The sequence below is a fragment of the Podarcis bocagei genome (assembly GCF_964188305.1).
Source record: "Podarcis bocagei genome assembly, chromosome: W".
Lineage (NCBI taxonomy): Eukaryota > Metazoa > Chordata > Lepidosauria > Squamata > Lacertidae > Podarcis > Podarcis bocagei.
The window spans coordinates 24576029-24603492 of NC_138131.1; the positions used below are offsets into that span (position 1 = coordinate 24576029).

General features: G+C 48.4%; 1 protein-coding gene across 1 annotated transcript in view; it reads left to right on the forward strand.

The window, feature by feature from the left end:
- Positions 1-26388, forward strand: part of LOC308577844 (uncharacterized protein) — a gene marked incomplete at its 5' end in the record, with an annotated part of 54593 nt that extends 28205 nt beyond the window's left edge. Inside the window, 6 exons of the mRNA XM_081178241.1 lie at positions 2491-2631; positions 3409-3509; positions 17809-17962; positions 22962-23063; positions 23909-24088; positions 26186-26388. Of these exons, the coding sequence (XP_081034367.1) occupies positions 2491-2631; positions 3409-3509; positions 17809-17962; positions 22962-23063; positions 23909-24088; positions 26186-26377 (870 nt within the window). The remainder of the gene's footprint in view (positions 1-2490; positions 2632-3408; positions 3510-17808; positions 17963-22961; positions 23064-23908; positions 24089-26185) is intronic.
- Positions 26389-27464: the final 1076 nt, after the last annotated feature.

The following is a 27464-nucleotide window of genomic DNA, read 5'->3' on the forward strand; positions in this document are numbered from 1 at the left end:
GCTTGCTAAACTTGGCTTCTTCTTGGTATAATTTTTTGTATGCAGGTCCACTTCTTCAGATACAAAAGCTTCTACCAAGACCAAACTGAGTTGGTCTGCAATGTGCTACTGGACAATTTATATATTTTTTATATATTTCAACTGCGTTAGACCACCACAGCTGCCTACCTGAACATATATCGCCCTATTTACCTTCTTACTCTACTTAAAACAATTTACTTTAGCATTTGTATTTTTTTTTATAATGATTTTTATTACATTTTTTCCAGTTACAGATAGAACAGAAGAAAAAAAAAACCAGAGAAGATAAGAAAAGAAAAAGAAAAAAACAAACCATTTCAACAACTTATTTCAACTTTCTATCGAACTTCCCCACATCTCCCGCACAGTGCATTCTTAACAATAAATTTATCAGCAAATTATAACCTTGTTTCATGTGTTTCTTTTGTACTTTCAATTACGATTTAAGTTTAAATCCCTTATTTTCCATTTACTCTAGAAACAAAACATATTGTCATTTTTAACCATTTAAACTTTGATTCTTTCAATAGTGTTATCCAATTTCATATATAATCCACTCTCATTGCTGGGGCTAACCTTCCAAGTCATGCGGCATCTTATAGTTCATATAACTTATAAAACTTTTGCAAATAGTCTTTAAATTTTTTCCAGTCCTCCTCCATTGCTTCTTCTCCCAAATCTCGGATCCTGGCAGTCATCTCAGCTAGCTCCATGTAGTTCATCAATTGCGTCTGCCATTCTTCCAGTGTGGGCAAATCTTGAGTCTTCCAATACTTAGCGATAAGGATTCTTGCTGCTGTGGTAGCATACATAAAAAAGGTTCTATCCTTCTTTAACACTACTTTAGCATTTGTAAATCACTTTCAAAAATTATCATGACAAAATATTTTAAATCAAACCAGCAAACATTCTCAGATGTTCTTTCACATCTTTTATAAATTTACTCCAGTCCTTTTCAAACAGTTTGTCGCGCCGATTTCGGATTTTCACTGCCAGCTTTGCCAGTTCTGCATATTCAATTGTTTTTGTCTGCCATTCTTCCAAAATTGGAAGTTCCTGCCGCTTGCATTTCTGGGCTAAAAATGTCCTTACAGCTATGGTAGCATACATAAGTCTACTTTTGGAATTTCTTCTCCCACAATACCCAATAGAATAGCCTCTGGTTTTTTTAATAACAGTATATTTAAAGATCTTTTTCAATTCTTTGTAAATCATATCCCAGTAGACTTTGACTTTAGTGCACATCCACCACCTATGGACGAAATTCCCTTCCTTCTCCTTGCATTTCTAGCGTGCCTTATCTTGAGTTATATATATTTTAGCAAGTTTAGTCGGCGTCAAATACCACCTATACGTCACCTTCATTAAATTTTTAATTAGTGCTGTACATTCAATAAATTGTTTTTGCCCATAATCTTTCCCACTTATCTAATTCAATGTTATGACCAAAATCTTGAGCCCATTTAATCATAACCGACTTAACTTCTTCATCCTTTCTATGCCATTCTTATACGTTTTTGGCAATGATTTTCTTTTACTATCTAGCAACTCTGTCTCTTAATTTTGATTTAGTATGACCAAAACCATTTCCCTTACTGTCTTCCTTAAATACATCTTGCAAAAGACGGTAAGTGTGCGGGAAAGAGAGTTTGAATCGGATTAGTCTGCTCTTGTATTTATGTTCCCCTAAACCAAGCATGTCCAAAGTCCACTTTGGGGGCCTTCCACCCATCTCTCCTAGATCTCAAAATGCATTGGTTTTGTCATATTTCCTGCTATCCTGCCAAAGAATTAAAATTTTCCCAATGTTCTTTTAGACCAGGCATGTCCAAAGTCCAGTTCAGGGGCCTAATCTGGCCCTCTGGTCGATTTAATCCGGCCCTCGTGGCGGTTTATTTACTAGGGCAAAACTTCCCCCCAAAAAGCTCAAGAACTTTAATCCTAAAAAAAGGTCAGCACCTCTGGGGTCAAATCCTTAAAAAAGGCTCAACAATTGTGGGGTTTTACTGTTAATATGCTTCTTCTTAATTGCATTTCACTATTAATATACTTCTTAATTGTATTTCAGTTCAACAATGACTTTGATAAAATACATCTTTTGTGACGTGCAGAAGGCTTGAGTTACCTATGAGGTGCAACAGTTACCATATAGCATATATTCAATATAAAAAACAGCAACAATTGGTTGTTGACAAAGGACAGCTGGCATATATATATAAAAGATATTAACTGATATGCATGCCATTCCAGATATAGCTATATAATCTCTACTGTTGGTAAGAGAAGAACTTTGGAGCAGGCATTTTCAAAAAAAGAGTTTTTTATGAACCGCTCTAATACCAAGTTACCGTCAGGAGCTGAGGGGCCGTATCAAACCTCAATCCAGCCATCACATCACAGAGCAGCCTTTTGGGCTCCTGTGAAAGACATACTAATATTCGTGTAAAAACTCTGTTTTGTGTTTCGAAGGTTGCCGAAGCCGAGGAATGCTACAATACAGCTCTCCGTTTATGTCCGACTCACGCGGATTCTCTTAATAACCTGGCGAACATCAAGCGAGAACAAGGGAATATCGAGGAGGCTGTCCGCCTCTACCGGAAAGCTCTTGAGGTACGTGCGTGGAGAATTACAACAATTAAATTGACATATAAGGGTTAGGCATGCGTACCCTGGACTCCTAGTCTGGGTCTTTTTAAAAATCGCCGATCAAATTTTTCTTGATCAATAACGGAAATAATGGTGAAGAAGTGAAAGTGAAGTAGCATTTTGAGGCTCGACAAAGCATGGTCCGATAAGTCCCTTTTGGAAGGAAGAGGGTCTGTCCCCCTTTTTATATTCCTAGGCCTCCTGGAATGACCAAAAATCTGCTTTTTCATCAGAAGAACAATGCAAGGTGTTAAGGAACGGTACAGAAATTGAAATAAAAGCTGGGCACATGCTGTTCTCTGTGTCAGCTGAGCTTGATCCCCTGACAGTCTTATTTTCTAACAGTATTTCCTATGCGTACGAAAAAGGCAGTTCATAGGCCCATTATTATTATTATTATTATTATTATTATTATTATTATTATTATTATTATTATTATTATTATCATTACCACAAATCATTCCAAACGGTGATTTATTTTGCAGCCAGCCCCTGCCACATTTGAGCATCAAAGAGGGGCTCTTTAAAATACGGCATTGGTCATTTGACAGTCTGATCTCCCAACAGTATTTCCTATGCATGCTAAAAAGGCAGTCCATAGGTTCCTCCTCCTCCTTAATTTTTGCAAGTCAATCCAAATGAGGATTTATTTCACGCCCACAACCTTTGAGCCTCAAAGAGCAGCCTCCGTCTCTTTAGAATGCTTCTCAGGGAAACTAAGAGTGAGCTTCTTCCCCGCAGGTCTTCCCGGAGTTTGCAGCTGCGCATTCAAATTTAGCCAGTGTTTTGCAACAGCAGGGGAAGCTCCAGGAGGCCCTCATGCACTACAAGGAGGCCATCAGGTGAGCTTCCAAAGCCATGGGGAAAATAGATTGAAAGAGCTCCTCCTTACTGTATTTTAATCTTTTGCTGGAAGCCGCCCAGAGTGGCTGGGTATAAATAATAAATTATTGTTGCTGTTGTTAATAATTATTATTACTCCTCTTGTGGATAAAGCACTTTCTCTTTTTCTTTTAGGTTTTTTATTTTTTATTTTTTTTATTTTTATTTTATTTTTTGTCCCTTGAAGGACAGCCAAATTTAAATAACAATCTGACACACAGCTGCGAGGCATTTGCGAGCTTTTTTGCGGAGAAGGTCCTGTTGCTCCGCCATGACCTCCCTGCCAATTTGGATACAATAAAGGAACTGGAGGCCCCTCGACTGTCCTCGGGTCCAGTATTGGACCACTTTGACCGGATATCCCCAGCCGATGTGGACAGACTCCTCCGAGCTGGAAAGCCCACCACCTGTCCTCTTGACCCGTGCCCGTCCTGGCTGATTAGAGCGTGTCCAGACGAGGTGCGGGCCCCCCTGGGGGATATCATCAATTTGTCCCTTGGCACTGGGATATTCCCAGGGGAACTGAAGGAGGCAGTGGTGTGTCTGCTCTTAAAGAAAACATCATTAGATCCTTTAGATCTATCCAATTACCGCCCGGTTTCGAATCTTCCATTCCTGGGTAAGGTGATTGAGAGAGCGGTTGCTGAACAGCTTGGTAGGTTTCTGGATGAAACATCTGCTCTCGATCCATTCCAGTCCGGCTTCCGCGCTGGTCATGGGACCGAGACGGCTCTGGTCGCCCTAACAGATGATCTCCGCAGGCAGCTGGATCGAGGCGGGTCGGGGCTGCTGATTCTTCTAGACCTGTCAGCAGCCTTCGACATGGTCGATCACGAACTTCTGGACCACCGCCTTGCCGACGTGGGGATCCAGGGCACAGTCCTTCAATGGCTGCGCTCGTTTCTCTCCGGTCGGGGACAGAGGGTGGCGCTTGGGGGGGAATTGTCATCGTGCCACTCCTTGGTGTGTGGAGTGCCTCAGAGTGCGATACTCTCCCCGATGCTTTTTAACATCTTTATGCGCCCCCTCGCCCAGCTTGTCCGAAGTTTTGGGCTGGGTTGCCATCAGTATGCCGATGACACCCAACTCTATCTGTTGATGGATGGCCATCCTTACTCGGCCCCAGATACACTGACCAGATGTCTGGAAGCTGTGGCTGGATGGTTACGTGGGAGCCGGTTGAAGTTAAATCCTTCGAAGACAGAGGTCCTCTGGCTGGGACGGAGCGATATGGGATTGAGGGGGCAACTCCCATCTCTTGCATGGGTGCAATTAGTGCCAGCATCGTCCGTTAAGAGTTTGGGTGTAATCTTCGACACCTCCCTTTCCATGGAGGCGCAGATTACAGCTATAACAAAGGCGGCATTTTTTCATCTCCGCCAAGCTAAGCAGTTGGCTCCTTATCTCTCTCACCCTGACCTAGCCACTGTGATCCACGCGACGATCACCTCCAGACTGGATTATTGTAACTCGCTCTACGTGGTGCTGCCCTTGAGACTGACCCAGAAACTCCAGCGGGTGCAGAATGCCGCGGCGAGACTCCTTACGGGGTCTTCGCTGCGAGATCATATCCATCCGGTGCTGTACCAGCTGCACTGGCTCCCGGTGGAGTACAGGATCAGGTTTAAGGTGCTGGTTTTAACCTATAAAGCCCTATACGGCCTAGGACCCTCGTACCTATGGGACTGCCTCTCCTGGTATGTCCCACAGAGAAATTTACGGTCTGCAAATAAAAACACCCTAAAGATCCCAGGTCACAGAGAGGTTAGGTTGGCCTCAACTAGAGCCAGGGCCTTCTCGGCTGCGGCTCCAATCTGGTGGAACGCTCTGTCACAAGAGACTAGGGCCCTGTGGGACCTGACATCCTTCCGTAGGGCCTGCAAGACAGAGCTGTTCCACCAGGCCTTTGGTCAGGGCGCAGACTGACTCCCTCATCTGGCAACCTGCACAGAATTTTGCTTGATGGTTGCCATTAATTTGATTTTAATTTGATTTAATTAATTTTATAATGAATGTTTTAAAATGTTGGACTATTTTGATTGTTGTTAGCCGCCCTGAGCCCGGCTTCGGCTGGGGAGGGCAGGATATAAATAAATTTATTATTATTATTATTATTATTATTATTATTATTATTATTATTATCAGAGCTGCTTCCAGATCCTAGCTCACAGAGGATCACGCTAGCCAGCGATCATTAAGTAAAAGTCTTTATTGAGTTACAGTTTCCATTCTCAAGCTACTGCGTGCAACTCTACGTCTAGTGGCTAGATCGGCGAAGCTCCGTCTGAGTCTCCGCCCTTTGTGCACCAACTTAATATCCTAGCCCTGCTCCACCTTTTCCGCCTGACTGTTCTCCTCTGGGTCCCTCTGCCCCCCGGGGTCTCTTCCTTCCTGGATTCTTCTGACGCCGACCCCCCGGACCCTCCTGTCTCCTTGCGCCGGGCTTTAGGACCTGGCTCTCTTTCAGGGCTGCCTACTGCGTCACTTTCCTGTGCATTTGAACTTGGCGCGCGCGCCCAACCTTCCACTTTCCGTCTGACCGTTTCTTCGCTCCCCGATGGAGGTGTGGCCACTCCTGACTCATGCCCTCCCCCCTGTTGTGAGCTGCCAGCGCTTAATCCCTGGCTCCCTTCCTCTTCCCTGCTCTCTGGCGGTGACGCTGGTCCCGATTTCCAACTGCTCTCCTCTGAGTCCCCTCTGGCTCTATCTTGCTGGGGTGTCCCCCTAGGCTCCCCCCTTGCCCTGGCCACTGGTGCTCCTTTCTGTGAATCTTCCGATTCACTGGAAAGACTCGGAGATCTCGGGTCGTCATCATCACTCATCTTTTCTTCTGCCTCCTCCCCCTCGCTCTCTGTTTCCTCCCTTGCCCTTGCCTCTGCTCCTGAACCCCTGACATCCCCCCCCCTCGAAGCCCCCCGTTCCCCCCTCCCCTCCTTCCGGTGCGGGAGCTGGGTGCTGCTGTGTCAGAGGGACGAACGTCGGATACAGTTCGCTTCTCGTGGCGGGCCTCCATCTGAAGTCTCCCGGTTCTTCCTCCCTGCTCTCGTCGACGACGGTCACCTCCGCTTCCATCTCTGTGCCGCCGTGCTCGAAACCAGGGTCGTCCCTGAAAACGTCCATGTCCGTCTCTCCCTCACTTCCTCCTGGCGGCGTTGCTCGTCCTGGACCTTCCAGCCACTTCCTGCGCCACTGCTCCTCTGGTCTATCGTCCCACCAAAACGAGGGTTCAGAGGCAGATCCCGAGGGTGACCCCTCTGGGGAACGGGCGTCTCGTATCGGGTCCTCGTCCGAGTCGAACCCCCGGAACGTGCTGGCAGAAAGCGTGGGCGTGAAAAGCCAGTCGTCGAAAAAGTCTGCTGGCATTGGTCTATGTGGGAAGAGGGCATGAAACTCGTCTTTGAGCAGAGGTTCGTCCAAGGCGTAGCCCGGCACCCAGCTGTTCGCACTGGCCGGGGTGCCCTCCTTGGCGAGAAGGTATTCTACCCCCTCTTCCCCCCATCTGGAGTCCAAAATCTCCGTGACTTCGTTGACGCGCTCCTCCTGTGCCACTCCCGCGTGCCCGGTTCTTTCTCTGAGCGGACTCGGTGCCGTTCCGGGTTCCTGAAACCTGTGCGGTGCCTTGTAGGGAGTGAGCACCGATCTGTGGAACACCGGATGCATTCTGGAACCCTCCGGAAGCGCCAGCCTGAAAGCCACCGGGTTGACCTGCTCTTCGACTTGGTAGGGCCCCAGTTGCTTATGCCCCAGCTTCTTCTTGGCCAACGACCTGGCCGGCACTGCGTGGGCTGCTAACCAGACCCAGTCCCCCACATGGATCTCTTCGCCAACTCTTCTGTGTTTGTCCGCCTGCACCTTGTATGCATGTTTGGCCAGCTCCAGGTGCCGCCGCAGCTGATCGTGGACCTCCTGCAACTCCGACGCGAACGCATCTGCTGTCTGCGGCTCCCCCTCCCCCATTCTTTCCAGTCCCGGGAAGGTTCTGGGGTGCCTCCCGTTGTTGGCGAAGAACGGCGTGACCCCCGTGGACACGTGCTTCGTGTTGTTGTAGGCGAACTCGGCGAGCGGCAGGTAATCCACCCACGTCGCAGGCTGTTGATTCGCATAACATCTCAGGTACTGCTGCATGATGGCATTGACCCGCTCCGCTTGCCCGTTGGTCTGCGGGTGTCTCGCCGACGCCAGGTTGATCTTGACGTTCAGGAAGCCCATCAGCTTCTGCCAGAAATTCGAGATGAACTGCCGCCCCCGGTCGGACAGAATAGACCGTGGCAGACCGTGAACCTTGAACACGTGGTCTATGAACAGTTTGGCGGTTTGCTCCGCCGTGGCCACCTTAGCACACGGGATGAAATGTGCCATCTTGGAGAACAAGTCCACCACCACCAGCACGGCCGTCTTGCCCCTCGAGCTGGGCAGATCCGTGACAAAGTCCAGGGCCACTCTCTCCCATGGTTCGACCGGAGTTTGCAGCGGTTCCAACAGTCCGGCCGGCGGTCTGTGCACTGGTTTGGCCCTCTGGCAGGTGTCACACCTCGCCACGTAGTCCGCGACCTCCCCTCTCATTCCGGGCCACCAGAAGTCCCTGGCGACTAATTCCACCGTCTTCTCCTTGCCGAAGTGCCCGGCAGTGGGCGCGTCGTGCAGCTGCTGCAGTACCTTGGCGCGAAGTTCGTCTCCCGGCACGTAGATGGCCCCTTTACGGATGAGCAATCCATCTCTCAGCTGGAACTCATCGGTCGCTGCCGTGCCCCTTTGCACCTCTGCCATCTTTGCTTGCGCGAAGGAGTCATCCTGCAACGCTCGTCGCACCGCCTCCAGGTCCACTGTTGCCGCAGCGCACGCCCACACTGTTGGTGCGAAGATGTGCATGGCGGCCGCTGGCGTGGCGTCCTCCAGATACTGTGGCTTACGGGAGAGAGCGTCCGCCATGATGTTGGTGTCCCCCGGGACATACTCTATTCGGAAGTCGAAGTTCGCAAAGAACTCAGCCCAACGTATCTGCCTCTGGTTCAGGAACTGTGCCGTGCGCCAGTGCTCCAGATTCTTGTGGTCCGTGCAGACCTGCACCGTGTGCTTGGCGCCGATCAGGAAGTGCCTCCACGCTTTGAACGCTGCATGAATGGCCAGCAACTCCCTGTCCCAGATGGTGTAGTTCTGTTCGGACTTGCTGAGCTTCCTGGAGTAAAACGCTCCCGGACGCCAAACCCCCTGCGGGTCTTTCTGCAGCAGGACTGCTCCCACGGCTCTGTCCGAGGCGTCTGTCTCGACCCTCATCGGCCTGCTGGGGTCGACATGCAGCAGCTGCTCTTCCGACGCGAAGAGACGTTTGAGTGCCTGAAAGGACTGCTCCGCCTGCTCTGTCCAGATGAACTTCTTTTTCTTGGAGCTAAGCGTGTCCGTGATGGCCGCTGTCTGCATAGCGAAGCCTTTGATAAACCTGCGATAGAAGTTCGCGAAGCCGACAAACCGTTGGACCTCCTTCCGGTTGCGTGGGCTTTTCCAATCCAACACCGCTCGAACCTTGGCGCTGTCCATGGCGAGCCCCTTGTCAGACAACTTGTAGCCCAGAAAATCCACCTCCGTCACGTCGAATTGGCACTTCTCCAGCTTGGCGTAGAGCCTATGCTGCTGCAGCCTGCTCAGCACTTCCTTGACGTGTCTGTCATGCTCCTGCTGCGATTCCGAAAAGATCAGGATGTCATCTAAGAAACAGACGCACGTCTTGTAGAGGAGCCCCGCCAACACGTGATGCATGGACGCTTGAAAAACGTGGGAGCCATTTTGCAATCCAAAAGGCATAACTCTATATTCGTAGGTGCCCAGTGGCGTGAACATGGCTGTCTTCCACTCATCTCCTTCCCGCATGCGAATGAGGTTGTACGCCCCTCGCAGGTCTAACTTGGTGAACACGCTGCCCTTCCGTACCTTTGCGAGGAGGTCGTCGATTCGGGGCATGGGGAAGTCCGATGGCTTGGTCACACTGTTTAAGATGCGATAGTCCACTACAAGCCTTTTTTGGGGCGTGTCCCACTTCTTAACAAAGAATACAGGACTGCCCCCCGCTGCCTTGGACTCCCGGATGAAACCGCGCTCCAAATTATGATCTATGAACTCTTTGAGTTCCTGCAGTTCGTCCTCAGACATGGAATACAGCTTTCCTTTAGGCAGCGCCGCCCCTGGCAGCAGGTCAATTTTGCAGTCATATGGTCTGTGGGGGGGCAGCCTGTCTGCCTCCTTCTCGCAGAAAACCTCCAAAAATTCTGCGTACTTGTGGGGAATCGCTTGCAGCGTGCCTAGCAGCAGCTGTGACTCCTCTTCCTCTCCTTCCTGCCGGGGCATGATGCAGTGTTCAGCACAAAAGGAAGAGCCGAAGGTCAGCTGCCTCTGGTACCAAGCCAGCGTTGGGCTGTGCTTGTCCAGCCAACTCATGCCCAATACAATGGGCGTGTCCGATAGTTGAGTGACGTTGAAGCTGATGATTTCCCTGTGATTCCCAAGCCGCATCACCATTGGTGGCGTCTGCTTCACCACTTGCCCCCCTAGCAGCTCCCTGCCATCCACCGTGACAACCTGCAGGGGTAGCGTGGCAGGCAGCAACTGTATAGCGTGCCGGTCGACAAAGTCCTGCCCTATAAAGTCCGCATTGCTTCCTGAGTCCATGGTGATTGGCACGTCCATGGTGATTCCATTGGGCAGCTGGAGCGATGCGGTGAGCCTCACCACTGGTTTGGGCGGGAGGGGGTCCATGGGCGGTAAAATCTCTGGGGACTGCTTCACTGACACGTCTGGCTGGGCCCCAGTGCCTCTTCCTCCAGCCAGACATCGTCGTTTCCCTGCTGTGGTACTCCTTGCTGCGTTGCTGCAGTTACCATTGCTGAGGCTGCAGTGTGCTTGTGGAGCCTCTGGGGACACTCTTTCGCCATATGCTGTGGATCATCGCAGATGTAACACTTCCTGTTCCCTCTAGGAGGCTTCGCTTTCACTGTTGCCGGTGCTAGGGCTCTGGCTGCTGACTGAGCCCTTGCACTTCCAACCTCCATAGGTTCCACCCCTCCTCCTGGTGGATGCGTGGATTGCGCACGCGCTGCTTCTCTGGGAAGGAAGGAGGAGCCCCTGGCTGGTTCGCGCCCGCCACGCCCTTCGTCCCTGCTCCACGGACGTTCTTCCAGCCGCACCCCCACCGCCAGCGCCCTCTGAACGATCTCCTGCGTGGTCCGGGGTCTCTCCCCCCTCGCAATTTCATCTTTAACCGAGCCGTGCAATCCCTCCCAAAACAGGTCTCTTACAGGAGCCGAATCTCTGTCCCATTCCAGGGCACTGACCAAAGCGAAAAAGCGGGCATGATACTGCCTTACGCTGGCCCTCCCTTGCTTCAGTCCATGTATCTGCTGCCGAGCAAGATCCACGTCAATGCTTGATAAAAAACACCCATCCATCGCTTTAATAAAGGCATCCGCATTTTGGAGCGCCGGATCCCCATCCCTCCACAAATTGCGCAGCCATGCTTTTGCATCTCCATGCAAATGGGACATGATGAATCCCACTTTCTCTTGCTCATCTCTAAAGTCTTTTTTCAGCAGTTGCAGTGCACACATTACATCTGCTCTAAAGTTGGGGTACTGTTGCAGATTCCCATCGAAGTGAGAGACCAGACCGCCTGTTCGTCTCGCCAACCCAATTCCCTCCTGTTTGGGTGTCAGTTGCCCTTGCTTAGTAAGCATGTCCAACCTGACCTGGAGATCCCTGCAGGCGGCAGCTGCCTCCTCCTCTCTCTTCCTGGATGCGAGAGCCTCGGCATTCAGTTGTGACACTGCTTCTCTGAGTTCCGCTATCTGCTGCTCAGCCGTCATGTCGTCTGCCGTTCGTGAGCTCGCTAGTAGGCACCTGCTTCTCTCCTCACCTCGAGGCTGTAGATGCCCACAATTAGGAGACGGAGCTTACTGTCAGAGCTGCTTCCAGATCCTAGCTCACAGAGGATCACGCTAGCCAGCGATCATTAAGTAAAAGTCTTTATTGAGTTACAGTTTCCATTCTCAAGCTACTGCGTGCAACTCTACGTCTAGTGGCTAGATCGGCGAAGCTCCGTCTGAGTCTCCGCCCTTTGTGCACCAACTTAATATCCTAGCCCTGCTCCACCTTTTCCGCCTGACTGTTCTCCTCTGGGTCCCTCTGCCCCCCGGGGTCTCTTCCTTCCTGGATTCTTCTGACGCCGACCCCCCGGACCCTCCTGTCTCCTTGCGCCGGGCTTTAGGACCTGGCTCTCTTTCAGGGCTGCCTACTGCGTCACTTTCCTGTGCATTTGAACTTGGCGCGCGCGCCCAACCTTCCACTTTCCGTCTGACCGTTTCTTCGCTCCCCGATGGAGGTGTGGCCACTCCTGACTCATGCCCTCCCCCCTGTTGTGAGCTGCCAGCACTTAATCCCTGGCTCCCTTCCTCTTCCCTGCTCTCTGGCGGTGACGCTGGTCCCGATTTCCAACTGCTCTCCTCTGAGTCCCCTCTGGCTCTATCTTGCTGGGGTGTCCCCCTAGGCTCCCCCCTTGCCCTGGCCACTGGTGCTCCTTTCTGTGAATCTTCCGATTCACTGGAAAGACTCGGAGATCTCGGGTCGTCGTCATCACTCATCTTTTCTTCTGCCTCCTCCCCCTCGCTCTCTGTTTCCTCCCTTGCCCTTGCCTCTGCTCCTGAACCCCTGACAATTATTATTCAGTTTTTTTATTTTATCATTTTATTTCCATACACTCCAAACATTTTCAATATATACAATACTGGGATTATACAAACCCCTTGGACTCTCCCCCACCCCCCACCCCCCGTTTCCATATTTTGCCATCTTTTCTTGCATGTAATTACAATGATTCGTTCTATTCCATTTCCTTATTTGCTACTTTGGCTTCATCAATGTTATATCAATCCTGCCTGTGGAAAACCATCTAATTCGATTTTAATTTGATCCCGATTTGTTTTTAGGAGGTAATTTAATTATTGTTTGATTTTATACTAATGTTATATATTTGATGTTAGCTGCCCTAAGACCGGTTTCGGCCAGGGAGGGCGGGATACAATTATTATTATTATTATTATTATTATTATTATTATTATTATTATTATTATTATTATTATTATTATTTCTAAATATGTATCTTTAAGGTATTCAATAAATTTTTCCCATTCTTGTTTAATTTTTTTATATATATAAATAGTTTTTATTAAGTTTTAGCATTTTATATTCAACACAAACATCATTCTTGCAGACAGCATACATGAATCCCAATCTCCCCCAGCTTCCCTCTTCTGGTTTTTTAAATATTTACTTCTCCTGCCTATCTCATTCTCCCTTAATTTTGCCATCTTTGAACTAACGATGGTTATATCCTTAAGGTTTTTGCACCATGCTTTTTCACATTTCATCTTCATTATTTTCCCCATTTTGTCCTTTTAACTTTTTTCTTTGCTTAAATTTCCTATCATCTTGATGTCTGATCTTCACAGTCATTTTGATAATCCACTCTTCTTTTGTTGGGACCTTCTCTTCCTTCCACATCCGGGCTAAGAACATTCTGGCATAAATAGAATACACTGTCTTTTTAGATCTCTTGGTATTTCTTCACCCGTTAAACCTATTAGAAAGGCTTCTGTTTTTTACACAAATGTTCTCTCCCCCCCCCCAGTTAATTATACAGTGGTACCTTGGTTCTCAAACTGAATGTGTTCCAAAACCAAGGTGCACTTTGTTGGGAAACTGCCAGGGAGATAACGTCCATCATGGCCCCCAAGCCGGAGTTCGGAGATTCCATCGGCCTCCCGTAGTCACGCAGATCCAACAGTTAGGGGCACAAAGCCTTTGGAAATTCCTAGCCACATTCCTAGGCTGGTGCACCCTCTTTCAGCAGAAAGCACAGTCAAAAGCTTGCACCGCAGAAGAGCAGAAGAGCATTATTTACAGACTTTATTTAGTGTTGAACAGAACAAAAGAAAACATGACCGTTCTGTGTCAGCATCTCTGGCCGTCTGACAAAAACGAAAGGAATATCAGAACATAAACATCCTGTGAATAGGACATGCGCAGACTCTGTGACTCCCAAAGCCTGCTCCCTTTAAGGTGGAACGGAAATATCCTAACACACTTTCCCATAGAAAGTCATGCAAAACGGATTAATCCGTACCAGACTTTGAAAAACAATCCCTAAAACAGCCATTTAACATGAATTTTACTATCTAACGAGACCACTGATCCCTAAAATGAAAGCAGTCATCCATGTACTGTACTCTAAAATAAATACAACAGTCTTGTAAATGATAAAAATGAAAATTATTTTTTTTCCTCACCTGCACTGATGATAGTCATTGTTCGGATGGGGACCGGGGCTTCTATCCGTTTCTGCAATCACACAATCAATCAATCAATCAATCAATCAGTAACTAAACTGGGATCCGCACAGTCGCAAAAACAAATGAACCAAAAAAGCCTCCGAAACAAAAACACCACATAAATTGCAAAAACCAAAGCACCAAACTTAATCTGTTCCCGAAGTCTGTTTGATTGGTGCAGGCGTGTGGGATGTGGAACTTAACAGGTTAAGTTGTTCCCATGATGCCTCAGCATTCTGACGTCAGTTTTGGAAGCTTGGGAGGAGCTTGGGAGGAGTTTGTCATTCTCACTCTATGCTGTGAGGGGAAAAGAGCAGTCCTATAATGGCTGCAAGCAGTCCTGGTTCTTCCGGAGATTTGTTGGAATAAACAACTGTAAATAGACAAACCGGTACTGTGTGTGTTTGTCTGGAAGCTGAGCCAAGATACTTGACAGTTTTACACCGCTGTGTGAAACTCTGCTGAGGCGTGACTGAGAGCTGCGCAAAAGGAAGTGTGCCGGGCGGCCATAAATCGCTAATTGAGAGTCGCAAATCAATTAGCGGGGACCGCGGCTGACCAACAAAGTCCAAGAGGTTATGGACCCTAAATCACCGATCGTAAAACTGTCACTGGTGCTGCCGGAATGCGTTTGAAGTTTGCGGTTTAGAGCAAAGGAGCACGGCAGGAGGCGGAGGCCGGAGTTTTGAGGCAAGCGGCTAGTTGAAAGACGCAAAGGTTTGCCTGTGCTGTGTTGCTGCGGAGTTTGAGAGCAGCAGGAAATCGTCTCTCCGGACGGGGTGCTGGATAAGCTGTGAGTAAGCTTGGGGACCCTTGGGAGAACGGAAGACAATGGCAGGCAGCCAGGTCTTGGAGGACATTCCGTCTGGAAAGCTCACTCTAAGAAGTTGGGCAAGGACGTGAAGTCAGCAAGGGCTGTCTGGGGATGTACTGCTGTGTTTGCTGTGAAGCTTCAGCAGGAGGCCAGAGCCCTGGGGAAGGAATACAAAAGCCTAGAGATGGCTGTAGCCCCTGTTCCTGATGTTTTAGCCTCAAGGAGCGCTGGTGAGCAGGTCGGGGGGGCGAAGGATTCCAAAGGCAAGTTCAAGAAGCCTGCTGGAATGAGATGGCGGTTCAGAGGGGGCAAAGCTGGCAAGGAGTGCTTTTCCGGAAGAAGAAGGAGAAGGAGGCCAGCTGGGAGGAGCCCCGGGCAGTGTTTTTCCACTGGAGTTCAACATCTGCGTGGCAGTTGCCCCCACCGGAGCAGAGAGGCAAGACAGGATGTTGCCAAGTTTGCCAAGGTCAACCAGCTGAGTTCCCATGGGAATCAGTCTGGAAGAGGAGGCCAGCGTGGGAACGCAAGGGAAGGACGTGGCTCAGACACTGGGGAGGGTTGTTTTCTTATCACTGCTTCTATGGCAACTGTGAAGAACAACTCCAGCCAGGACACGGTGACGCGCTGGGTTTTGGATACTACTGTCAGTCGTCACCTGATAAGCGAACCTGCTGGCGAAATGCGGAACTGCAGGGCTGTTTCAACTGGAATGACTGTTATGTTCGCAGATGGAACACAAAAATCAGTCTGTGGTGTGGCTAACGTGTTTTTCTCTCCTTTACAGGAGGAGCTAGAGGTCTACGTTGTGCCGGGACTGAATTGTTGTCTATTATCTGTATCAGCTCTAATGAAGCAGGGATACAATGTTTGCTTTGAAAATGACACCTGTTCCATTTTCAGAGGAGGGAGACAACTGGTCAACGTGCAGAGGGAGAACAATCTCTTTGTTCTGGAGTCACCTCTGGAGGGTGGTGGGAATGCTGGAAAAGCACAGGTGCAGTGTGCTAAGGTTCCCAGTCATGTTCAAAAGTTGCACAGGTGCACAAAAGGGTGCGAACTCCGGAAATGTGGGAGGAGGTCCCAAGGGTGCAGGGCATGCAAAGGTGCAAAGGTACTTGGTTTTCCCGGGTTTGGGAGGGTAGCCAAAGAGCCCTTTGAGCTTGTTCACACAGATCTGTCAGGACCCATGAGGTGTGAGAGTCTGGGTGGGGCCAGGTATGTGCTGTCGCTGACAGATGACCACAGCCAGGTTGGCTGGTGTTTCTCTCTCAAATCACAGGGGGAGGTGGCGCAACTGATCCAGGATTGGGTTGCAGAGGTGGAACGAAGGTTCTTCACCAGGGTGCAAGGGTTCAAGAGCGACCGAGGGTCACAGTTTACTGGGTCTGCTCTGGAGGAGTTTTTCAAGGAAAAGGGAATACGTCACCAGGTGACGGGTGCAAAGTCTCCTCAAGGGGAGGAGAGGGAGGCAGAGGCTGATCCCGGTGATGGGGACCAGGTCCAGGATCAGGGTTCAGAACCCGGTGATGGGGACCAGGTCCAGGGTCAGGGGTCAGGGCAGGTTTGGGCATCTCCAAGGGTTGTGAAAGGAATGTCCAGGTGTGAGGCTTCATCTCCGGTAAGCGTAATGGAGAAAGCTCACGGACGGGTTGTCAAGTCAGAGGGGGCAAAGTCTGACGGAGAAGACACAACTGCTGGCCCAAGTGGGTCAGAGGGGTTTCAGGTCACGGGTGCGTGGGAAAGTGTCGCACAGTGTGATTCTGGGAATGTTGAAGAGGTTCAACAGGTGCCTGGGAAAGATGCCGGGAAGGGGCACAAGGCAAAGGGAAAGGTGTTGAGCTCAAAAAGGTCTTGTCAGAATGGTTCGGCAAGAGGGGGTGTGGGATGTGGAACTTAACAGGTTAAGTTGTTCCCATGATGCCTCAGCATTCTGACGTCAGTTTTGGAAGCTTGGGAGGAGCTTGGGAGGAGTTTGTCATTCTCACTCTATGCTGTGAGGGGAAAAGAGCAGTCCTATAATGGCTGCAAGCAGTCCTGGTTCTTCCGGAGATTTGTTGGAATAAACAACTGTAAATAGACAAACCGGTACTGTGTGTGTTTGTCTGGAAGCTGAGCCAAGATACTTGACAGTTTTACACCGCTGTGTGAAACTCTGCTGAGGCGTGACTGAGAGCTGCGCAAAAGGAAGTGTGCCGGGCGGCCATAAATCGCTAATTGAGAGTCGCAAATCAATCAGCGGGGACCGCGGCTGACCAACAAAGTCCAAGAAGGCGCCCCAGAAAGAATAGCTGACAGCCAAATTTGATGTTTGGCTTCCGAAAAACGCCTGGAAACTGGAACACTTTTTCTGGGTTTTCGGCATTTGGGAACCAAAGCGTTTGAGTAGTAGTAATAATAATAATAATAATTTGTTTTTGTTTGTATCCCACCCTCGCCGGCCAAGGCTGGGCTCAGAGCAGCTAACATCATAAAAACAACACAACGAGCCTAAAAGCAGACATCAAGTAATTCAAATAAAAATTAATTCAGACAAGTTAAAATCCGGGCAGGTGGCAATTATTAGGGTGGAATTGAGAGTGATTAATAATTGCCAGAATTGAGGAGCATGGAATTTCCCAAAAGGAAAGTGCTGCTTGTCCGTATGAAGAGGATGCCACAATGCTGAACCTTTCTGTATAAAAAACCTTCTGTATAAAGAAACCTGTATAAAACACATTTGAGAACCAAGGTCTCACTGTCTCACATGACCACTAGGGTGGTTCATAAAAAACACTTTTTTGAAGATGCCTGCTCCCAAGGTCTTATCTTACTACACTAGGGATTATATAGCTATATCTGAAATTTTGTGCATATCAGTTAATATCTCAACCCTCCATGAAAATAGCTGTTTTCTTGGACGTTTTCCTATTTTGTGAAGGCTTTGGAGAAGGCATTTTTTAAAAAAGTTTTTTTAATGAACTGCCCTAAAGACCACCGTATAGGATAGAAAGAGCCTTCTTGACCCTTACATTTCCAGCGTAACTTCAGAGTATTTTTGTACCAAAATGGCACTTTTTCTCTCGCCCTCCATGTCAGAATCAGCCCCACTTTTGCAGACACCTATTCCAACATGGGGAACACCTTGAAGGAAATGCAAGACGTCCAGGGAGCTCTGCAATGCTACACAAGAGCAATCCAGATAAATCCTGCGTTTGCCGATGCCCACAGCAACCTCGCTTCCATCCATAAGGTAAGCTTTGTGTCTCTGCTAAATTTATTTAAAAAAAAAAACTGGGGGGGGGGGCAGCAGGGGAATCTTAGTTTTTACAAAAGGAAAACAACTGGCAAAAGCCGTCCCAAACCGAGATGGGGCACAAAAAGAAAAAGGGGAGAATTGGAATTTATGCTGGAAGTGTGAGGAGGCAGAGGGCACGCCGATACGTTTATGGTGGGGCTACAGAAACGTTAAAAAATTCATGAGGAAATAAAAAAGATGATCAGAATTAATTTAGAGGGGAAAACCAGAGGCATATTTACTGAGTATAAGAGGTAAAGAAATACCACAAGATGGGAAGATATTATTCTTATACGCGACAGCTGCAGCAAGGCTACTCCTTGCACAAAACTGGAACAGGAAATATATACCCACAAAGGATGACTGGATAAAGAAACTAATTGAATTTATAGAACTGGCAAGGTCAAGTGCAGTAATAAGGTACCAATCAAACTGGAAAATAAAAATATAATGGAAATGGTTTGAAGATTATGTGTTCAAGTACTGCTCAAAAACTAACATGTTGATATGTTTGGTTTAATGTTTGTAAATCTGGTTTATAATAATAATAAATAGTAAGTTAAAAGAGTTAAGAAATATAAATTTAGATAAAAATTGCAATGTGAATGTGAGTGAAGGAAGTCACGTGGGTATTTGGGTAAATGCTGAGTTGTGTATAGGGTTAGATGTGGGGAATCCATATATGTAATGTATAGTGTTGAAAATGTACGGCAACTAGCATGTAAAATGAAATCAAAAATAAATAAATAAATAGGGGGGAAATAAAAATGGCAATGTGAAATATTATATAGGAGGGTGAGGGGCGGTGGAGGGAAGCCACAAGGGTGGTTTTAATGTCTGAAATTTTGGGTGGTAGGGTAATACGAATTTTGTTTTGTGTCTATGTGTTTGTTTGTAAATAATTTTTTTAAAAGGAAAATGAAAAAAATTGCTATTTTTACTTTGAAATAAAAATGGGGGGGAGGTCTTATACGGGTGATTGGGTGGGTGAATGGCTCATTTTCTTAAATTTGAGCCCCCCCAAATAGAGGGTGGCTTATATAGACGGAAAGTATGGTGGAGTTCCACACCCAAAAATCTCATTGTGACTTCCAATCACCCCTACGTCACATTTCCGATGGCGCCCTTTTGCTCGTCTCTCCTAGATCTCAAAATGCATTGGTTTTGTCATATTTCCTGCTGTCCTTTGTCAATCCACACCTGCCAAAGAATTTAAATTTTCCCAACATTTTTTTTTAGACCACACATGTCCAGCGTGTGGCCGGGGAGCGTAACCTGGTTTACTTACTGGGGCAACCCCCCCCCCAATGCTCAACAACTTCAATCCTAAAAAGAGCTCAACAACCTTGGGGTTAAATCCTAAAACAGCTCAACAAATTTGCCCCGCCCTCATGTCAAATCTGGCCCTCTTTGGGAAAATTTGGGCACCCCTGTAAATTTAGACAATACAGTCCTATCTCGGGTTAAATATGCTTCAGGATGAATATTTTTGGGTTGCGCTCCGCAGTGACCCAGAAGTAACGGAGCACGTTACTTGCGGGTTTCGCCGCATGCACAGACCCTCAAAATGATGTCATGCGCAGAAGCGGCGAATTGCGACGTGCAGATGCGGGTTGCATTCGCTTCAGGATGCGAACGGGGCTCCGGAACGGATCCCATTCACATCCAGAGGTACCACTGTACTCTGCAAGTGTCCTGTTCTCTATGAAATGTTTCTTCCAAAACCTCTCGTAATTCTGCCTGTATTATAATCTTGCTAATTCTGCGTATTTTAGCCTTTTTGCTAGCTACGCCAACTTAGTAGGGATGGGATTCTCCTTTCCATCCTTTGTCTGTTAAGATTCTCGCTGCGGCTATTGTAGACACTGTGACTTGCCATTGTTTTATAACCATTTATTGTAACATTTATTCTATGATCAATTACAATAATCATTCATTGTAATATTCATTTATTGTACGATTAATTACAATTTATTGTAATTGTTAAGAGTAGGTTTCTATTGAATTTTTACATGCTGATACTCAATATTATTCTATAGCATGGGGAGGCAAACTACGGCCCCATGGCCTTCTCAATCTAGCCGGGAGTCGGCATGTTTTGACACGAGTATATGTGCTAATTTATTAGCCGTGACCCCCGCTAATTGATTTACAAACCTCGATTAGCGGTTTATTGCTGCCCGGCACGCTTCCACCCCAGCTCTTCTTCGTCACGGTCAGCAGAGCTTCGCACAGCGTTGTAAACTGTCACCTGCTGGATCAGCTCCCAGACAAACACACAGAGTCCCGTTTGTCTCTATACAGCATTTATTTCCAACATTTCTCAGGTATTTCCAGGGCTATTAGCAGCCATACCAAGACCACGTCTTTTCCCCACAAAGTTCAAAGTGGGACTGGCAAACTTTTCCTAAGCTCCGCCCGAGCTTCTAAAAATGACGTCAGAATGGTGTAGCATCATGGGAAAAGCTTAACTCGTTAAGTTCCAGCTCCCACACCCCCCCTTGCTGCACCTTCTGACAAGACCCTTTTGAGTTCAACACCTTCCCCTTTGCCTTGTGCTCTTTCCCAGCATCTTTCCCAGGCACCCATTGAACCCCTTCAATACTCCCAGAAGCACACTGTGCGAACCAGGCCCATGCACTTGTCGCCTGGTACCTGTCCGGCGGAATTCCCTTCGTTGAGCGACTAGATCTTCTGGGCACAAACTCAGATGTTACCTCTGACTCACTGCCACCAGAACCTGTGTCCTCATCCTCACGGGATTCCCCCTCTGACTTAAAACGTTTTCGGACCTTCTCCATTACACTTACCGGAGAACTGGGCTCGCTTTTGGGTGTTCTCTTAACCTGTGGAGAAACTACAGATACCTCCTCCTGTTCCTGACTTTGGTCAGTTACCTGATCGTCATCATCAGACTCAGTTTCTTCTTCCTCCCCTTCTTCCCCCTCAGAATCTTCCTGTTCTGAATCAGAGAGACACTCTGAGAGAACATCACGCTTGGCAGCAGGTTTTGACTTTTCATCCTGCTCATAGAACTCAGCGTGTTTGCTGATCAGTAACTTACTCTGATCACCTGATGGAAATGCAAATTTCCACGCATTCGCTGTTGGCTCATACCCACAGAAGATCATTTTCCGGAACTTGGATCCATCTGGCCCCTGCAACGCAGCAGGTACTGACACAGAAGCAAGCGATCCAAACCTGCGCAAAAAATGATTCTGGGGTTTCCTGCCATGCAACAGCCCAAACGGTGTGTCCCCTACCATGGAATTGTAGGTGCGGTTCCAGGTGAAGCTCACATACTTGATTGCCTCCAACCAAAACCTTGGCGGTAACCCAGAATCTTTCAGCAACACCTGAGCAGTTTTAACCAGAGCCTGACTCATTATTATTATTATCTGCTCTGCCTTCCCCCCCTGATTGGGTGCAGTCACTGTGTGACGTATTCCTTTCTTGCGAAAGTACTTCTGCAAAACAGAACCTGTAAACTCAGCTCCCCTGTCACTTGTGACAGCTTGCACTTTGGTGGAAAACTTTTGTTCCACCTCCTCAATCCAACGTTTGATTAGCTGTGCTGCATCATCCTTGGATTTGAGACCATGTGTCCAGGAATTCTGGGTAAAATTATCCTGCATTGAGAGCAGATATCTTGACCCTCCCAGACTTGGTTCCTTTACCGGACCCCACAAATCTATGTGAATTTGTTCAAAAGGCCTAGTGGTTATCCTCTCAATCTTTGGATAACTGCATCCTTTTATCTTTGCCAGCTTGCAAGTTTCACAACTTACATCATGTCCACATTCTGAAATCTTACACCCTTTAGAAACTTCCGGCAGTACCTGTAGTTCTTCTACTGAACTATGAGCCGTCCTAGCATGCCAAATATGTGCACATTGCACTTGAGCGGGAATCTCAGTACACAGGGCTTGTGCTTTCTCAACCTTCCCCTCACCCTCCAGAGACGTTTTAAGAATGAAAAGATCATTCTGCCCCTTTTTAACCTTGGCAAGCATCCTCCCTCCTTTGGAGATTGTGCACACGTCATCCTGAAAAGAAAACGTAAATCCCTTTTTCAGTAAATAAGGCACAGATAACAGACAGTGGTGCAACCCAGGAACGGTACAACACTCCAGCGTTTCTTGCAAAACACGAAAATGCAGATTTACAACGTTAGTCAGATTTCCTTTCTGTCCATTTGCAAACAGTACAGATTTCCCGGCAGGTATTGCCGTGCACTTCCACCTCTCGACAGCAGGTGTCTCTGGAATCAAATTGCGATTAGCTGCAGAGTCAATAACAAAACGAAACTTGGAATTTTCCACACAGCCGTCTTCGAACAAAGCCATGCTCGCTGCTATCTGATACGTCTCATGTTGTTTTCCACGTCCTCCTCTTGCGTTCCCAGGCTGGCCTCCTCTCCCAGACTGGTTCCCATGGAAACCCGACTGATTTCCATGATAGGTGTCCTTGAAGGCTTCCTGCCCAGCTGCTCTCGCTTTCTGTGGGCAGTCTCTTTTCAAATGACTGTGAGATCCACACACGTAACACCGACGAGCTGCAAAAGCCTGAACAAAGCTCTCATCTTGCTTCGCCCCCCCCTTTCTCCCGGTGGAGCTTGCTGCGCCAGACTTGCTCTCCCTGAGCCGTCTCTGTTCGTCAGTATAATGTGTCCTTTTATTTAAAATGCACCTCTGGGTTATTTGTGGGACATAGGAATGCGTTCCTTTTTCCCCCTCCCCAAAATCTAGTCTGGCCCCCACAAGGTCTAAGGGACAGTGGACGGCCCCCTGCTGAAAAAGTTTGCCGACCCCTGTTCTATTCCAATGATTGTTGAATGTTACTTTATAAGTCTACCAGGTGTGGATCATCGTGCCTTCTGTCTGTTCTTCATCTTTGGTTTTGATGGTTGAGAAAAAAGCTAGTGGCAATTGCTGAAATATCCCTCCCTTTCTAGGATTCCGGAAACATCCCAGAGGCAATTGCTTCGTATTGCACCGCCTTGAAACTGAAGCCGGATTTTCCTGACGCTTACTGCAACCTGGCGCACTGTTTGCAGGTGAGGCAGAGTTTTAAGGGCCAACACTCCCAGGGTTTCCGGCATTTGGGAACCGAGGCGTTTGAGTCCCAAGGTACCACGGTAATGGTAAAAGCGTCACCTAATTCAGGAATTGTCCAATGTCACTTTAGAGACCAACTCAGTTTGTTCTGTGTCTAAGCTTTCATGTGCAGGCAGACTTATTCAGATACACTGAAGCGGAAGTCCCCACACCCTGATATTTAGAGGGAGGGTGGGGCGGGGTATTTCTCTGAACGGTAGTAGGACTCAATCGGTATGGTCAACCTGTGGACGACTGTGTCTCATTACATATCCTAAAACTATTTCAGGTCATCTGCGTACCATCCCTTGTTTTTTCAGTCATTCACAGTTGCCAGCAGGTGGACCATACCCATTGACTCCTACTACCCTTCGGAGAAAAACCCCAACTCACCCTCCCACTATATATCAGGGTCTGGGGGCTTCTCCTTACTCTTATATAGCAGGGTCTGGGGACTTCTCCCTCTGTATATCAGGGTCTGGGGACTTCCGCTTCAGTGTATCTGAAGAAGTGTGCATGCACACAAAAGCTTATATCAGGCATCCCCAACCTGCGCCCCCCCCCGATGTTTTGGCCTACAACTCCCATGATCCCTAGCTAACAGGACCAGTGGTCGGGGATGATGGGAATTGTAGTCTAAAACATCTGGAGGGCCGAAGGCTTGGGGTGCCTGGCTTATACCAAGAACAAACTTTGTTGGTCTCTAAGGCACTACTGGACAATTTTTATATATATTTTGACTTCATCAGACCAATACGGCTACCTACCTGAATCTAGAACCCTGGTTTTCTTTGCCCCCTTTCAGATCGTCTGTGATTGGACCGATTACGACGAGAGAATGAAGAAGCTTGTCAGTATTGTGGCTGACCAGCTGGAGAAGAACCGGCTCCCTTCGGTGCACCCGCATCACAGCATGCTGTATCCACTGTCTCACGGCTTCCGAAAGGCTATTGCCGAGAGACATGGGAACCTTTGCCTGGACAAGGTGGGTCTATGCTGTGAAGAGGTGTGCGCCGCTCCGTTCCGTCAGAGTTTGAATGCTTTCATGTTGGCTTTGGATATATAATAATATATAATAATTTATTATTTCTACCCTGCCCATCTGTCTGGGTATCCTCAGCCACTCTGGGTGGCTGCCAACCAAATATTAAAAACACAAGGCAGCATTAAATATTTAAAAACTTCCCTAAACAGGGCTGCCTTCAGATGTCTTTTAAAAGTGAGATAATTGCTTATTTCTTTGACATCTGATGGAAGGGCGTTCCACAGGGCGGCCGTCACCACGAGAAGGCCCTCTGCCTGCTTCCCTGTAACTTGGCTTCTTGCAGGGAGGGAAGCACCAGAAGGCCCTCGGGAGAGGGACCCCGGTGTCCGGGGTGGAGATGCTCCTTCAGGTCTACTGGGCCGAGGCCATTGAGGGCTTTCAAGGTCAGCACCGACACTATGAATTGTGCTTGGAAACGTACTGGGAGCCAAAGCAGATCTCTTGGGACCGGTGGTATGTGGTCTCAGTCAGACTGGATTTAAATCCTTTATTTTACAGAAAGGTTTGATCTTGCTGGCATCCTCTTAATATTGACAACCAGAGGAAAGTTTCATCTGCTGGGCTGTTTAGGGCTTTCAAGGTCAGCACCAACACTTTGAATTGTGCCCGGAAACGTACTGGGAGTCAATGCAGGTCTTTCAAGACTGGTGTTATGTGGTCTCTGCGGCTGTTCACGGCCCCCAGTCTGGCTACCACATTCTGGATTAATTGCAGTAAGGTAGCCCCACATAGAGCGCATTGCAGTCGTCCAAGCTGGAGATAACAAGAGCATGCGCCACTCTGGCAAGAGAGTCCGTGGGCAGGGAGGGTCTTATCCTGCATCCCAGATAGAGCTGCCCTGGACACAGAACAGACCTGTGCCTCCATGGGTCCAAAATGACCCCCAGACTGTGCAGCTGGTCCTTCAGGGGCACAGTTGCCCCGTTCAGGACCAGGGAGTCCCCCCCACCCGCCCACACACCACAGAACTTCAGTCTTGTCAGGATTCAACCTCAACCAGTTAGCTGCCATCCATCCTCCAACCGCCTCGAGGCACCCGCGCAGGAACTCCACCGCCTTTGCCGGCTCTGATTTGAAAGAGAGGTAGAGCTCTCTATCAGGCTTCCTCAACCTTGGCCCTCCTGATGCTTTTGGCCTACAGCTCCATGGTCCCTAGCTAGCAGGTCTAGTGGTCAGGGATGATGGGCACTGTAGTTTGAAAACAGCTGGAGGGCCAAGGTTTAGGAAGCCTGCTCTGTATTGGCGCCAATGGCTGTTAAGCGAAAAAATTCCAGGGTGAGTGACTCCTTGACAGCCTAGCTCACCGGGGCACTTGTCCCCCATGGGTCCATGCTGTCAGTAAAAGGAGGAAGTCCCAGCCCGGTAATTTGGAGCAAAACAGTGGTCAGTAGACCATGATTCTTACTGTTGCACCACAGGTCTGCCCAGGAGTAAGAACCCCGAGCATGGGGCAATGTCAACTTTTAAAACTTCCTTCTTCCCCCCAGAATACACTTCAAGCAGCATCGTTGATACATCATCACTACATCACTAGCACATCACAAATGAGGAGGGGTATACAAGGGTTATGCATTCACTATGAGGTCCCTTTATCAGACCCCTTAAATCTCCATCACTGAAAGAACAATAAAACTCTTGACACGTCCTTTCCCACTGGACTTGTCTGGAGATGGGCATTCAGAACACCTGCCTTGCTAAACTGCCTTGGCAGATGTCTATGGTTGCCCCCTTGGTCCCTCCCTCGGTGGGGTGCCGTGTATGTGCTCTCAGGCTTGGGGAATTCTGGCGGGATGCCCTGTTCCTGCTGCCTACATGACTTCCTGCTTCTTGGCTCATGGAGGGAGGTGGAGCCCAAATTCGTTCAAATGGCGGAATGAGGAGAGTCGGTTAAAGCATAGATTTTCTGCATGTCTTTCTTGGGCTGTCAAGTCAAAGGTATGTATATTTGTAACATTGGAACAACTTCAAAGATGTGGCCTCATGTCCCCCACCCCCATGTCATTTCCGTAACCCGGCTTTCTTGAATCCCCTTGCTAGATCAACGTGCTCCACAAGCCGCCTTACGAGCACCCCAAGGACCTGAAAGGCAGTGAGGGCCGGCTCCGCGTTGGCTACCTGAGCTCTGACTTTGGGAACCACCCCACCTCCCATCTCATGCAGTCAATCCCAGGCATGCACAATTCGGACAAATTTGAGGTGAGGTGCACAAGAGGGCAGCTGTGTGAGTAGCTCAGGCGGCAGAGCGCTGAGACTCTGAATCTTGGGGTCATGGGTACGAGCCCCACGTTGGGCCAAACGAATGAATACAGCCTAGGACCGCCTCTCCACGGAGGATCTAACAGTCTGCAAATAAAAAAATGTTAGAGGTCCTGGGCTTCAGGGAGATTAGGCTGGCCTCGACCAGGGCCAGGGCCTTTTCAGCCTTGGCCCCGGCCTGGTGGAACTCTCTGCCACAAGAGATCAGGACCCTGGGTGACTTCCGGTCGGCGCCAGCGCTAATGGCGGTCCTCTTTCCGAGCTCCGGAGGAGGACTGCTCTGCGAGTTCGGGTCTGACCCGCTACGGCAAGCGGGGGACCCCTAAAATCACAGGCGCGGAAGCCTGTGAACGAGGAGATTCGGTGGGCACCAGGAGCGCCCCCCCTTTACCGCAGAAAGAGCCTTTTTAAAGGCTCCGGAACGACATCGGGGGAGCGCGGTGCTGAGAATCGCTACCCAGCCCGCAGGGTGAAGCCGCGTCGCTATTAGCGGAGAGCGCCGATTCCTTCCTGTAAATTTCGGACTGAAAAAACCCGTGAGTAAGACTGAACGTCTATTTGAAACTAAAGTCTGGAAATTTGGCTGAAAACGGGGAGGTGAAAATTAAGGAAGTCTGCCTTCCCCCGACTGCATGAAAGTGAAAGCAACGAAACTTTAAAGCTGCATCCGCAAGAGACATTGCCTTTGATTAATTAAATCTGACATTTGGACTTTAGATCTCCCCTCTAGCTAGCAGGGCAGAGGGGAGGCAAAAGAGACATTAGTAACTGCATGATCTATTTAAAAGAAAAAAATTTCTGCTGCCTCAATAACCTGAAACGGACTGCTAAATAAGACAATAGGGCACTGAACTGACTTTTCCCTGTGAAGGTTACATTGTGATACAAAGTTCCTGGATTCTTTTGCTACAGTATACCAGAGTAGGCTGAGACAGTATCTACTGGAAAACTGCTGCAATTTATATTTACAAGCCTCCTGATATACTTGTTTTAAACTTTCTTTCTTTCTTTTTGTATTTGGACATTTTCTTTGTCTCTGTATCTGGACATTTTGATTTGC